Genomic DNA, 12,412 nt, shown 5'->3' on the forward strand with positions numbered 1-12,412 from the left:
AAGTTTTCGAGCTGGACCTTGGCTTCCTGGATGAGGCATCCGATGACGAAGCTGAGCCTTCTGAAGCTACTATCAGTCTTCCTCCAGTCGAGACTTCCTCGACTGCTGCGGCTGCCGCGGTCGACCTTTTGAGGGTGCCGAGCTCCCCCACTTCTATCCTAGAGGTTCGAAACCTCTAATTTTGTCTCTTTTTTTTTGTAACTTTTTCTCATTCTCTTGTACTTAAAAACTATTTAATCAATGAAATCGGATTCTTCTTTACAGAGGGCTCTTCTTTTCTACTTTGCATTCTTTTTTTCTCTTTTATTTTCTGGCACTGATTTGTATTGTGGCGCTCTTATCTTCCAACGACAGTGTCCCGCTGAAGCTCTTCCCCTACCACAGGGGATTCCTCTGAAGTCGATGGTCCGGGATCTCGAAAGAAAAGTTCATCACCTGACGAAGAAATCAAAGAATCTGGATGACGAACTTCACCGACTGAGGCAGAGCCATTCGGAAGTCACTACGGAGGCTGCTCGCTTTTGGGACCTCCATAAAAAGGGCTTCATGGACTACACCCAGAAGAAGGCTGACTTCATGAAGGAGCTTGAGGAACTCCGAAAATATGCCAGCGATCGATCTTGGACTCAGGCTTCCAAGATCAGCTCCCTTGAGGTCAAGCTGGCGGCTGCACGGGAGAAGATCGACCAGTTGGAAGGGAGCTCGTCCTGACTTGCAACTCAGGTTGATCACGATCGAGACTAGTCAAAAAAATTCTCCGACCTTCAGAAGCAGCTGCAGGACATCGAGGCAAACTACAATACCTACCGAGTCAGCTGGTGAGGGCAAATAGATGACTACCGAAGGAAGCTCAAGACGGCGACCGACGAAGTTGCTCGCCTTTAGAGGCAGTTATCTGAGAGAGTCCAGGCTGTCTCTGTACAAGGCTCCGACAAGCTCTGCTCCTTGAGGGGGACCATGGAAGAACTGTCCGTGGCCCTTGGACAGGAGAAGGTCGAACTGCAGCGGCTGAAGATTCAGCTGGCCTACGAGCAGCAGACGGTCAAGGATGCTGAGACGGAGTCTGAAGTTCTGAGGAAGAGGCTTCAGGAGTCGGAGGGCGAGAGTCGGTGGTTCCATCAAATGTATTGAGAGATACTGTTAAGAAAGAAAGAACTAGAAGAAGAAGTCGATAACTTAAAGCAATCCTCGATGATGGCTGGAACCGAGAGTTCTAAGTCTAAAGAAGTCGGACTTCCTTAGAGCTTCTTTACCTTTTATTCTATGTATTCTTTCCTTTTTTTATTGTTTTTCTTTTTTAGCCTTCAAAGGCTTTGTAATGTATACTTCACTAATGAAATGAAAAGAAAATTTTTCATTATCTTGTCCATTCTTGCATTAAGTTGTCGTTTACCAAATTTTTTTTGTCTTTTGTCTTGTTCGATGTCGATGTTGTTTGAAGATTTCTGATCGTCGCCATATTGATTTGCCCCTTTTGTTCATATCCGAAGGTCTTTTCGAGGCCATTCGAGTTTGACGCTTCCTCTCGATGCTCGAGCTTAGGAGCCTGAACTTTTCGTTACCTTGAGGAAGTCGATTTTCTCCTGTCGATGTTGGGTTCCCTCTTAGAGACTGAGGATTTTTGACAAGAGTCTCCTTCCTCGTTGAGACGAGGTTCCTTGTATCTTTGATGTAGTTTATTTTTTTCTTGTCACTAACGTGGCTCATCGCTTTTTCTTTTTCTCTCCTCTTTTTTTTTTGTGTTCGAGTGAGGGTTTTCCCTCTGCTCTTAACGGAGTCGTAGGGGTGTAGAGGAGCCATTGAGGAGGCTTTCCTCCTCGTCCGATCTTGAACGATCGAATCTTCATTTGTGTTAGGATGAGGTTCTCCTCCTGTTTTCGACACAGTCAATTTCAGCTCATGTTAGGACGAGATTCTCCTCCTATTCCTAACATGGCTGTGGGGGCACATAAGGGCCGTTTCAAGGGCCTCTCCCTCCATCTGGTCTCTAAATAATCAGGCCTTCGATCTTGCTCATGTTAGGATGAGGTTCTCCTCTTGTTCCTAACATGGCTGTGGGGGCACATAAGAGCCGTTGCAAGGGCCTCTCCCCCCATCCGATCTTTAAATAACCAGGCCTTCGACTTTGCTCATGTTAGGACGAGGTTCTCCTCCTGTTCCTAACATGACTGTGGGGGCACATAAGGGCCGTTGCAAGGGCCTCTCTCCCATCCGGTCTCTAAATAATTGGACCTTCGACCTTGCTCATATTAGGACGAGGTTCTCCTCCTATTCCTAACATGGTTGTGGGGGCACATAAGGGCCGTTGCAAGGGCCTCTCCCCCCATCCGATCTTTAAATAATCGGACCTTCGACTTTGCTCATGTTAGGATGAGGTTCTCCTCCTGTTCCTAACATGGCTGTGGGGGCACATAAGGGCTGTTGCAAGGGCCTCTCCCCCCATCCGATCTTTAAATAACCAGACCTTCGACTTTGCTCATGTTAGGACGAGGTTCTCCTCCTGTTCCTAACATGACTATGGGGGCACATAAGGGCCGTTGCAAGGGCCTCTCCCCTCATCCAGTCTTTAAATAACCAGACCTTCGACTTTGCTCATGTTAGGATGAGGTTCTTCTCCTGTTCCTAACACGCTTAGTTTCGATTGTCGGAAGGAGCTACTCCCTGTCGTTACGAGCTCATGCTAAAAGAAAAGATATGCAAATATGAAAGAAACTTTTATTTAAGGCAGAGTTATTGATAATACTTTCGTAGATTTTTCGAATCCCATAGTCGCGGAAGGTCTGCTCCCCGTCAGGATCCTCCAGAGATGGAGTTGATGATCCCAATTAGAGACCGATCTTCAGGCTGCTCCTCCCTCCTTGGTGGCTCCAGTTGTGGCAGGGCCCTCGGTCGATCTTTCCTATCTTCAGGCCAGCATCGAATGAATCTATCGAACCGACCTCGTCTGATGAGCTCCTCGATCTCGTCTCGGAGCTGAATGCACCCCTCCATGTCGTGGCCGTGGTCACGATGATAGAGGCAGAACTTGTTAGGATTGCACTTCCTGGCGTATGTGCGCATCTTTTCCGACCTTGGCAGCTGCTCCCTGACCTCCATCAGCATTTGGGTTTTTGATGCATTGAGAGGGCCGTAGCTGTGGAATCTTCCTGGGAGAGAGCTTCTTCGAACTCTACGGTCTGGACTTCTCTGCCTACAAGCCCAGGGAGGAGTCTGGGCACGTTTGTGTTCGGAGGGAGTTCGAGAACGTGGCCAAGCTTCACTCGATCTTTTTTCAGCTGCGGACTTGCTGGAGTCTCCCGCCTGCCGCTCCTTCGCAGCCTCCTCGTCCTTCATCTTGAAGGCTTCCTCTGCTCGGACATATCCTTTGGCCCAAGCCAGCAAATCAGCGAAGTCCCTAGGATACTTCTTTTTCAGAAAAAATAGAAGATCATTCTTTTGAAGACTACCCTTCAGGGTGGCCATTGCAACTGACTGATCCAAATTTCGGACCTCCAACGCGGCGACGTTAAAACGGTTGACGTAAGTTCGGATGGATTCTTCCTCCTTCTGCTTGATGTTAATGAGGGGCTCCGAACCTCTCTGGGGACGTCGGCTGCTGATGAAATGAGCAACAAATTGGCGGCTCATCTGATCAAAGGAGAAGATAGTACCCGACTTCAGTACCGAGTACTAATTTCTTGCTGCTCCCTTCAAGGTGGATGGGAAAGCTCGGCACAAAATGACGTTTGGCGTGCCATGGAGCAGTATCATTGTCCGGAAGGCCTCCAGATGGTCAATCGAATCTGAGGTCCCGTCGTAGCTCTCAAATTAAGGGAGCTTGAAGTTTGACGGGATTGGTTCTTGCATAATCATTTGAGAGAAAGGGGGGTTAGTGCAGATGTCCTCACCATAAGCAATGGGAGCATGGCGGAGCTCTTCGATCCGCCGGTTCATCTCCTGAAATCTTTGATCCAGGAGGTCCTCTCGACTGCGAGTCTCGAGGACTTCTGGTGGAATGGAGGTAGGGACCCTCTGGGGGTGGAATCATGATCGGACGGAGGGCCTCCACCTTCTGCTTCCCCTTTCCAGGGAAGACAGGGCGACTGGCCCAAGTGGCCAGTCTGATCGTCAGATTCTGAAACTCCGACGATGCTCTTTCCAGCTGCATTGATGCCTGCGGCTGCTGCTGCATGGCCTGCATTGCTTCGGTAAGCCCCTGACCTACTGAACCAGCAAGTCGAACTACTCCATGCTGACTGCCGTTGCCGGAGAAGGAAGAGCCTGAGAAACTGGAGATGAGGCCAGAGCTTGCGGGGCTCGCTGAGATCTGACCGCGGAGGCCATGGATCGCCTGGTGGATACCTTTCGAGGAGGCATCAGGTGGAAATCTGGCAGGAGAAGAAGGAGAAAATATCGAAGAAGATGACCGAAGATAGTCCCGTTGAGTACTCCTTTAAGAACAAGGATACTACGAAGACACAAGCCCTTCCTCTAGTGCCAATTCTGTTGGTGCAGAATTCCGCTGACGTCGGAGAAGCTGGAGTCGAGGGGATCGCGTCCGCCATCGGGACCTGCAAGGAAAGTTTAAACCAGAGTTGGGGGTGCTCCGACAAGATCCTCCGACGCCCAAGTCAGTACTCTGCCTCAACAGAAATGGAGCACTCAAATGGGATTTTAGCAGAATTTCGGGATAGAGTTTTAAGCTTAGAGAAGAACGTATCTGGGGGTCCCTTTTTATAGTCGGAGAGCGTAACTGATTGACAGCAACGTCTGTAACCGCCTGGTAGTGGGCTGTTCAGGGCCATGCGGAGTTTGTTATGGAGAGTAGTGACGTCAGTGGGCCGTTCAGAGCCACGTGGAGTTTGTTATGGAGAGTGGAGTGGTGTCCGTTGTCGTGACTTGCCAGAGAGTAGTGGGGCCACATGAAATCTGTTGTAGAGAGTGGAGTGGGGTAGTGGCCATTATCGTGACTTGCTAGAGAGTTTGGGCCTGACGGCTGAAGCTCGACTGGGACATCTGATGGAGCGGAATGGCTCTCTGTCTCTGCAATCTAAGAGAGGCTCGAATGTTTCTGAGGTTGCTGACGAGTCCATTGTTGTCGGGTGCCTTGAGCGCTGATGCTGCAGGCGGAAGTCATCTGCTGTAGAAGCTCAGACGGAGACTTTCTGTTGGAGAAGTCCGGTTTCAAGAGAAATCCAACAGAGGATCGACCGACAGTGGGGTTCGGATGGCATTGTGGAGGTTCGTCCGCTGGAGGAGTCTTGAGGACACTATGGAAGGTCGAACGTTGGAGGTGTCCGAGATACGGCTCTGTTGTAGAAGTTCGGACGGAGTCCAGCTCTCGTAGGAGTCCGAAAGGAGGTCGCTTATTGTAGAAGCTCGATCGAAAATCAGTTATCGGGGAAGCTCGGATGGAGACTTCTTATTGTAGAAGTCCCGCTGCTGAGGAAGCTCGGTCATTGACGAGATCCGAAAGAAGTTCAGGGTAGAGATCTGGTAGAGCCTATCCGTCGTAGAAGTTCGTTTGGAATCCATCCGCTGTAGAAGTTCGATTGGGATCTGACTCTTGTAGGAGCTCGGATGAAATCCAGAAGGTGATCGATTGCCGTAGAAACTTGGATGGAGTCTGTTCACTGCAGAAGTCCTGCTGTTGGGGGGAGCTCGGATATTGACGAAGTCCGAAAGAAGTTCGAAGTAAAGTTGTTCGTGACCAAAAGAAGTCTGGAAGAGATTCGGAGAATAGTCGATCATTGTAGAAAATCGACTGACGGTGAAGCTCAGAAAGCATTTGGAGCAGCCCGGTAGATGAATGGAGGAGCCCACTATCGGAGAAGTTCGGATGGTACAATGAAAGCTCGGACGATCGAAGGAATTCAAAAAGACGCTGCACAAAGTCAGAAGCCGGAAGAGATCTGGAAGGATCGGCCTTTTACAAACTTCGGCTGGGATTATTTTATACCCAATAGATCCTACATACAATATTTAATACAAATTTACACTAATATCTCCCATAACTTTTACTTAAGAAAATGATGGGCGTTGATCTTTAAAATAATGACACCAACTCAAGAGTCGGAAACCATCTCAGTCCGTGCCTAGTCCAACTCAAACGCAAACTTGATCCAACTTTGATATAATGTATCCGATCCGATCCCAAGTTAACCCTAGCCAACCTAATTCTTTCTTCTTTATTTTCTTATTTATTTATTTATTTATTACAAAGAGTGAAGTACATTACACACGAAGAAAAGAACTCCCTCTAGCATCTATTGTGCGCACACAGGCCAAGTGAGAAGGAAAGTCAACCTAATTGTTTGATGGGTGGGGCACAGCGATGAAAGTGATCTAGACCCAAATGGTTTGGACTTGGGTTAGATGATACCTAGATGTGCCCTGACTTGATATCACCCTAGTATGAAAATAATTTTTCAGTAAGATCATTTAGATTCTTCTCCAATATCATAGATTAAATTTTTTAATATATATTGTATTTGGAGTTCCATTCAAAATTTTTAACTTTTTTTTTTATATAATTTACATTCCAAATCCGTTACCCCTTCCATTTACTATTTGATGGTCCAACGCTGCATGGGCTTTTGGATAGAGATGGCAATAGAGTCGGATTGGATCGGATATAGATCGGATCAATATAGATTAAGTTAAAAATCGTTAATTCAAATCCTACTTATTTATTAAATAAATTAAAAATTTAAATTGAATTCAATTTGTTTCTTAAACGAGTAATCTGATCCAACTCATTTAATCTATTTATTAAATAAATTAAATTAAGTTAAACAAATTAAATAGATCAAATTATATGGATTAAAAATAGATTAAATAAATTTTAAATAAATTAAATAGATTAAATAAATCAGATTAAAAAAATTTAAAATAAATCAAATAGATTTTTAATAAATTAAATAAATTAAATAAATTATCTGATTCAATCTAAATCCAATATAGATATTAAATGAGTCAAATGAGTTAAATAAATTAAATATTTAAATTTAAATATAATCAAAATATTAAATAAATTAAATTTATTTATTTATTTATAATTTAAATTTATTTAATTTAAATTTATATATTTTTAAAATAAATCGAACACGAATCGAATTTACAGCTCAAAACATTTTGCTCGCCTTGAAAGTTCCGCGCTATTTGTTTTGAGTGCGGTTACCCTACAGTGCACGTACGATGCGGTGCATCTATGGATGGCATCCATAGATGCGAGGCACGCCATATGCAAGGATGGATGGCATCCATAGGTGTACCGCATCCCATGATGCTGTACGTGCACAGCAGGGATCCACGCTCATTTGTTTTTCTCAAAGCTCCTGACATTACAACAGCCAGGGACATGCCGAGAGCCAGACTGATTAATCAGTATGTCTGTTTCCGCATCTTCGATTTTGGCATACCGGAACCAGAGGGCCACATCCTATAAGAGTGGATTAATATACTCAAATACTCACATTAGACAACAGCAAAATACAAGCTAGCTCAACTAAGCGAAACAGCATCATTCATAAGCACAATTAGACTTGTTCAAACACACAGTTAACACGCCATAAGGACTTGACTACCACAAAGGATAGAACAGAGCAACACATCCTAAAACTAGGCTTATTTTATTCTGAGAGGCATGAAAGCTACGGGCAACCACATAACCCTCACCATCCTATGTGCGAAGTGTAGATCATTAGCAAAGCCTGGTGCAAAAGCATCGGCGCCGGACTCCCCGGCAAACTCCTCCTTGGAAGCCCTCGGTCTGGCACACGTTTGCACAGTTGCTTTCTCTCAAGCACGTGCCCTGGAACTTGTGGCTTTGAGACTCGCAGGTCCTTGCCTCCGCCACCTTCGTCCCCATCTCTTTTAAGAAGAAAGAAAAAATTAATGCATCGTTAGGAACCAGTATATCAGGTGCAGAAACATTCCAACTTTAAACTGAAAAATAAAACCACTATATTTAGCAAAGAAGATAAGAAAGAGAGAAAGGAAGAGGAGAACCAGAGGGCATGAGAAGGAACAAGAGCAGGAGGATAGCTGGAAGCATTCGCCGAGAGTGCTCCATCGCAACACACTAGCTAACACACGCTCAGAGCAAAAGAAGAAGGTAGAAGGGGCGTGGAGAAGGGAAGGGAGCTCACGGTTATATAGAAGGATTGTAGAGATTGATTTCAATTTTGAAAATCTGATATGATCAGCAGGTTAATTTGGCATTTTCTCAGATCTACTGCGAGGATTCCTCTTGATCTCGTTGGGTTTCGTGAAAGAGAGAGATGCCCTACCCCAGCTTACGTGGAGTATAATCTTCATGAGATATTGGACGGTCCAGATGTGAACGAGTCAGGTTAAGCTTTTATCTTGGGAAATGAAGCCACGACTTCACGCGTCCGTGAGGCTAGACGTTGCTCTCCGCCCGAAACCGGAGAGGCTCTTTCACGCACGCGTCGAAGAACCCATGGGCGTCAGGGTGGCCAACCTTTCTCTGTGGACGGTGGGAGGATGAGTCCGGCTGATGCCTGACACGATCACATGCGATGCCGTGAGAATAGACAAGTTTCTTTCTGTACTGCTTGTCCTTAGTTTCGTAGCGAGTGTTTGATAGTCAAAATAATATTTTTAAAATAAAAATATTAATTTTTTAAAATATCTATTCATCATATCTATTTTAATTTTATATTTAGTTGAAACTCCATGAGACCCATAAAAGATAGGATGATATTATTTTTTAATTTAAAATAAAATAATTTTTTTTTCATGATAGACTTAAAATAAATTATTTCATGATCCAATATAAAATAATTTAAATCAGATAAAAAAATAAAATATAATTAATGAATCTTTGATTGAAATTATTAAACTCGTGGACCCATCACTATTTTATAATATATTTGAAAAAATAAAATAAAATAAATTTTTATTCTATTTTATTCCTGGCAACCAAACACTATCATTATTTTCTCTGCATAACTCGGCTATCAGATTATAACTATTCTTCACTTAAATCTTTATTACCAAAGCTTTTACAAATGATTAATCCTTTCTCATTGATGCTTTTTCCATTGGGATATCTTTCGTTTAATAGATTGACTATGAAGATATGTTTATTGAGAATTCACTTTCTGAGCTCCTCCAAAAGCATACTTTTTGACTATGATTGCTTGTTGATTAATTCAACCTTACAAAGAAAAATTTCCACCTAAACCAAAGCACTTGAACTAAAAAGGTGCCATTTGCCATATATTTTCTAGGTTGGCCACAGCTTAGGTTGGATGGCCAATAGAATATATTGCCGCAAGACTTCAAAGATTACTGACATGGCTAGAGCTGGATGCTGTCTGAAATTCAGAATGCCAGAAAAATTTGCAATAAAAGTCCATGCTCATTGGAGATATTCTGGTGAGGAACTCTCCAATACTTAAGTTAAGCGAAGCTTAAAAATAGTAAAGAGAAAAGAAAGAGAGAGATTGTGGAAGAGAGAATGTCCTTCTCCTGATCCTTCTTCCCATTTAGCTTATTTTCTTGGGATCCTTTTTGTATCTTTTTTATTTGGAGATTGAGCCTGTAGATTATTAGCCAAAATTTGTACATTTGTCAGGTTAGATTCTTTAGACTGTTAAGCCATATTTTGACCATTTATTTGGAGAAAAATCTATCCACCAACCATAGAATCTCAAGATTGTTAGCCATAGATATTTGTCACAGGCTTCATCCGGGCAACTAGTCAAGTTGGTGGTTCGAAATGGGCATGGAATCAAGATCTTAAGCCCGCATCTGATGTGACTTCATCAAGTCACTTTGAACACTCATCAGTTGATCCAGTCGGTAGGTCATCTTTACAACACTTGTCCCCCATTTTTAAGTTTGAAGTAGTTTTTCAACTTTGAGCAAAAGAAATAACTACCTTGGTAGCCGAACCACTGATCCGATCCCCACTTGGACGCACCCGCATTACTACACTTGGAGGAAAGAACTTTTAGGGATTAATGATGCATCGTTTTGCGACTCATGCTATCATTATTAGGGAGGAAGCTTGAGGGGCCGTAGAATGGCACTTCTAAGAGAAAAAATCTGGAGATTGTGCTCGGACTCGCTGGGACTTGCCACGTAGCAGGTGGTGTTGAAATTGAAGGTTTGGGATATGTATATGCGTTTCAAAATTTTATTTTTAAAACACCGTAGTGGAATATAAGATTAAAATATTTTTAATCTAAATCATGCACACATAAAAACATAAAATCATAAGGATCTAGTTCATGTGTTGAAATTGACATATACTGAATTTCAGATTGTGATCAAATTGCATACCTATTTCGCAATCTTTTTCTTCAAATCTGGATCTAGAAGAGAAGAGATTTTTTTTTTAGCTGCACAAATATCCAGCCTCTACGGGTATCTATTCGGGATCAGTCTGGAATAGTCCTTTTCAAATTAAATTTTTTTTTCTAAGAAAATTCAGCCTGCTGAATCTGAACGAAGTCTAAATCACGATCAACACTTGATCTTTATCCTTGATCTTCTTCTTCTCTTCTTCTCTTACTTTTCTTCTTTGTATTATGCTGCTACCAGCAGGTAGAAACCAGCACAAGGTGGACGCCCAAGTGCCCTTGGGTGTGGAAGAGAGAGGACGCCCAAGGAGGGGCGTGTGGGATGCCCAAAGGAGAGGAGAGAAAGGGAGAGGAAGAAAGGGTGTGGGAGGATCTATGAGGCATAGAAGGCTGCTAGTTTGGATGCTCTATGAACCTTAAGGGAGGTCCTTTTAAATAAGCATGAGGATTGAATCCAATTCAATCTCATAATACAAGTCCTACTTGCATTAGATTTTTTAATAACTTAAGTTATTTAACTTATATTAGGAATCCTATTAGGTGTCAACTCTTGGAGCCCTTGCATCCAATTATTCATACCTTCTTTTGCACCTAAGAAATGCCTCATATGAAATCAAAAGGCTCTCCAATCATAGAACACGCCCAACTTGATCCAATCAAGGTGGTGCCCCATAATAACTATCAAGAAAATTAATAAGAGACTTGCACCCTTAATTCATATGATCTAAAATCTTAGATACCCAATAATTAGAGTCCAATAAATCTTATTCATTTAGGTTATTAGTAAGTAATTAAGTTTGAATTATCTTATTAAATAAGAAATCCAAATGAAAAGAGAAATTAGGTCCAACCATGTGCTAGCAAGGTTACCTTGAACCCAATCAGGATTTTCTAAATCCAATTGATACTTCATAAGTTCAATTGCTAATTCTAAGTCTAATTCTTTTGTTGTGTGATCTCATAGGTTCAATTCTATTTGGTAGTGAGATATATAATGATCTCTATCAAAGTATCATTGAAATTCTTTTCAATAGATTGAAATAATTTCACTCTAACATATCAAGGATTGTCGATCCAGAACAATCTTAGTGAGCTCTCACAATCTACTAATGACATCTAGCAGTATGTAGTGGCAACCCAGTAGAATTGAAATGAACCTCTAGGTATAGTTAACGTGTGATTCAGTTTCTCTATCATAAGTCCCGACTAGATGGCAGGTCATAGATAAATCATCAGATCTCAATATCAGTCATATGATAGATTCGATTTGCTCAAGTCTAGTTATGACTTCTATAAAATTTTTTTTTCATCAATCACACTACTGTGATCATAGATTCTCGGACTTAGTCTCTTAAATCTTATAGGACTACTCCTTTCTACCAAGGTCGATAGATCACATCTTGATGCATATCTTACTCCTACAGTGAACCAACTATTGCCAATATCCACTACAATGGCTCATTAAGATCCATGTTTATGTGTCAATCAAACTCCAGCAGCCTCACTGTGAGCAGCAGTGCCATTTCAGATTAAAAGATCAGTCACACCACTACAGCATCGAGATGATCACTGATGATGAAGGGAGGAAAACTGCTTTTCCTCATAGGATCTTTCAGATTTCATCAAATCTGAGGTGGAATAATTTTTTAAAAAAATTATTCTATATATTTTAGATCTAATTCTCTAGGTCTAATTTTATTATTTGATATTTAAAATCTAAAATTAAATCTAAATCTATGATGAAAGAAGAAGTACCTCAAGGGTAATCTGATTATCCTGTAGATGATCTCTGCACAGCCCGAGGTTCTATTGTAGCCACGCAAGCGTCTAGCCTCTACCGGTATCCACTCGGACAAGATCTGGAATGTCTTCTCCTATTAAATCTATGCTCTAAAATTAGATCTTTATCTGATTTGAAAGTGCTTCAGAACTCTTTCTGAAGTTGGAGCAGCATCCTATCGAAGATGTCCTGCAGTCTTCTGTTCCAGGCGTCACCATGCCTTGGATCTTTGCCAGATGGACGTCCAACTCTTTGGACGGGAAGAGGGGAGGAAGGAGAGCAGGAAGGATATGGAGAAGAGGAGAGGGGGTGGCAGCTA

The 12,412-nt window shown here is 42.5% G+C and overlaps 1 protein-coding gene across 1 annotated transcript; it reads right to left on the reverse strand.

The window, feature by feature from the left end:
* Nucleotides 1-7,337: 7,337 nt before the first annotated feature.
* Nucleotides 7,338-8,108, reverse strand: LOC105035217 (defensin Ec-AMP-D1). Its single transcript, NM_001405756.1, has 2 exons — nucleotides 7,990-8,108; nucleotides 7,338-7,851 (listed from the first exon to the last, which is right to left on the reverse strand). Exons 1-2 carry the CDS (start codon nucleotides 8,051-8,053, stop codon nucleotides 7,682-7,684), a joined length of 234 nt encoding a protein of 77 aa, NP_001392685.1. The 5' UTR covers nucleotides 8,054-8,108; the 3' UTR covers nucleotides 7,338-7,681.
* Nucleotides 8,109-12,412: the final 4,304 nt, after the last annotated feature.

The sequence above is a fragment of the Elaeis guineensis genome, chromosome 4 (genome assembly GCF_000442705.2).
Source record: "Elaeis guineensis isolate ETL-2024a chromosome 4, EG11, whole genome shotgun sequence".
Taxonomy (NCBI): Eukaryota; Viridiplantae; Streptophyta; class Magnoliopsida; order Arecales; family Arecaceae; genus Elaeis; species Elaeis guineensis.

Bases quoted from the DNA above. Each gene is read 5' to 3' on its own strand.
- LOC105035217 (NM_001405756.1), bottom strand. From the start codon at position 8,053: ATGGAGCACTCTCGGCGAATGCTTCCAGCTATCCTCCTGCTCTTGTTC. The intron at 7,852-7,989 runs GTTCTCCTCTTC...TCTTCTTAAAAG, and splicing joins GTTCCTTCTCATGCCCTCTG to AGATGGGGACGAAGGTGGCG.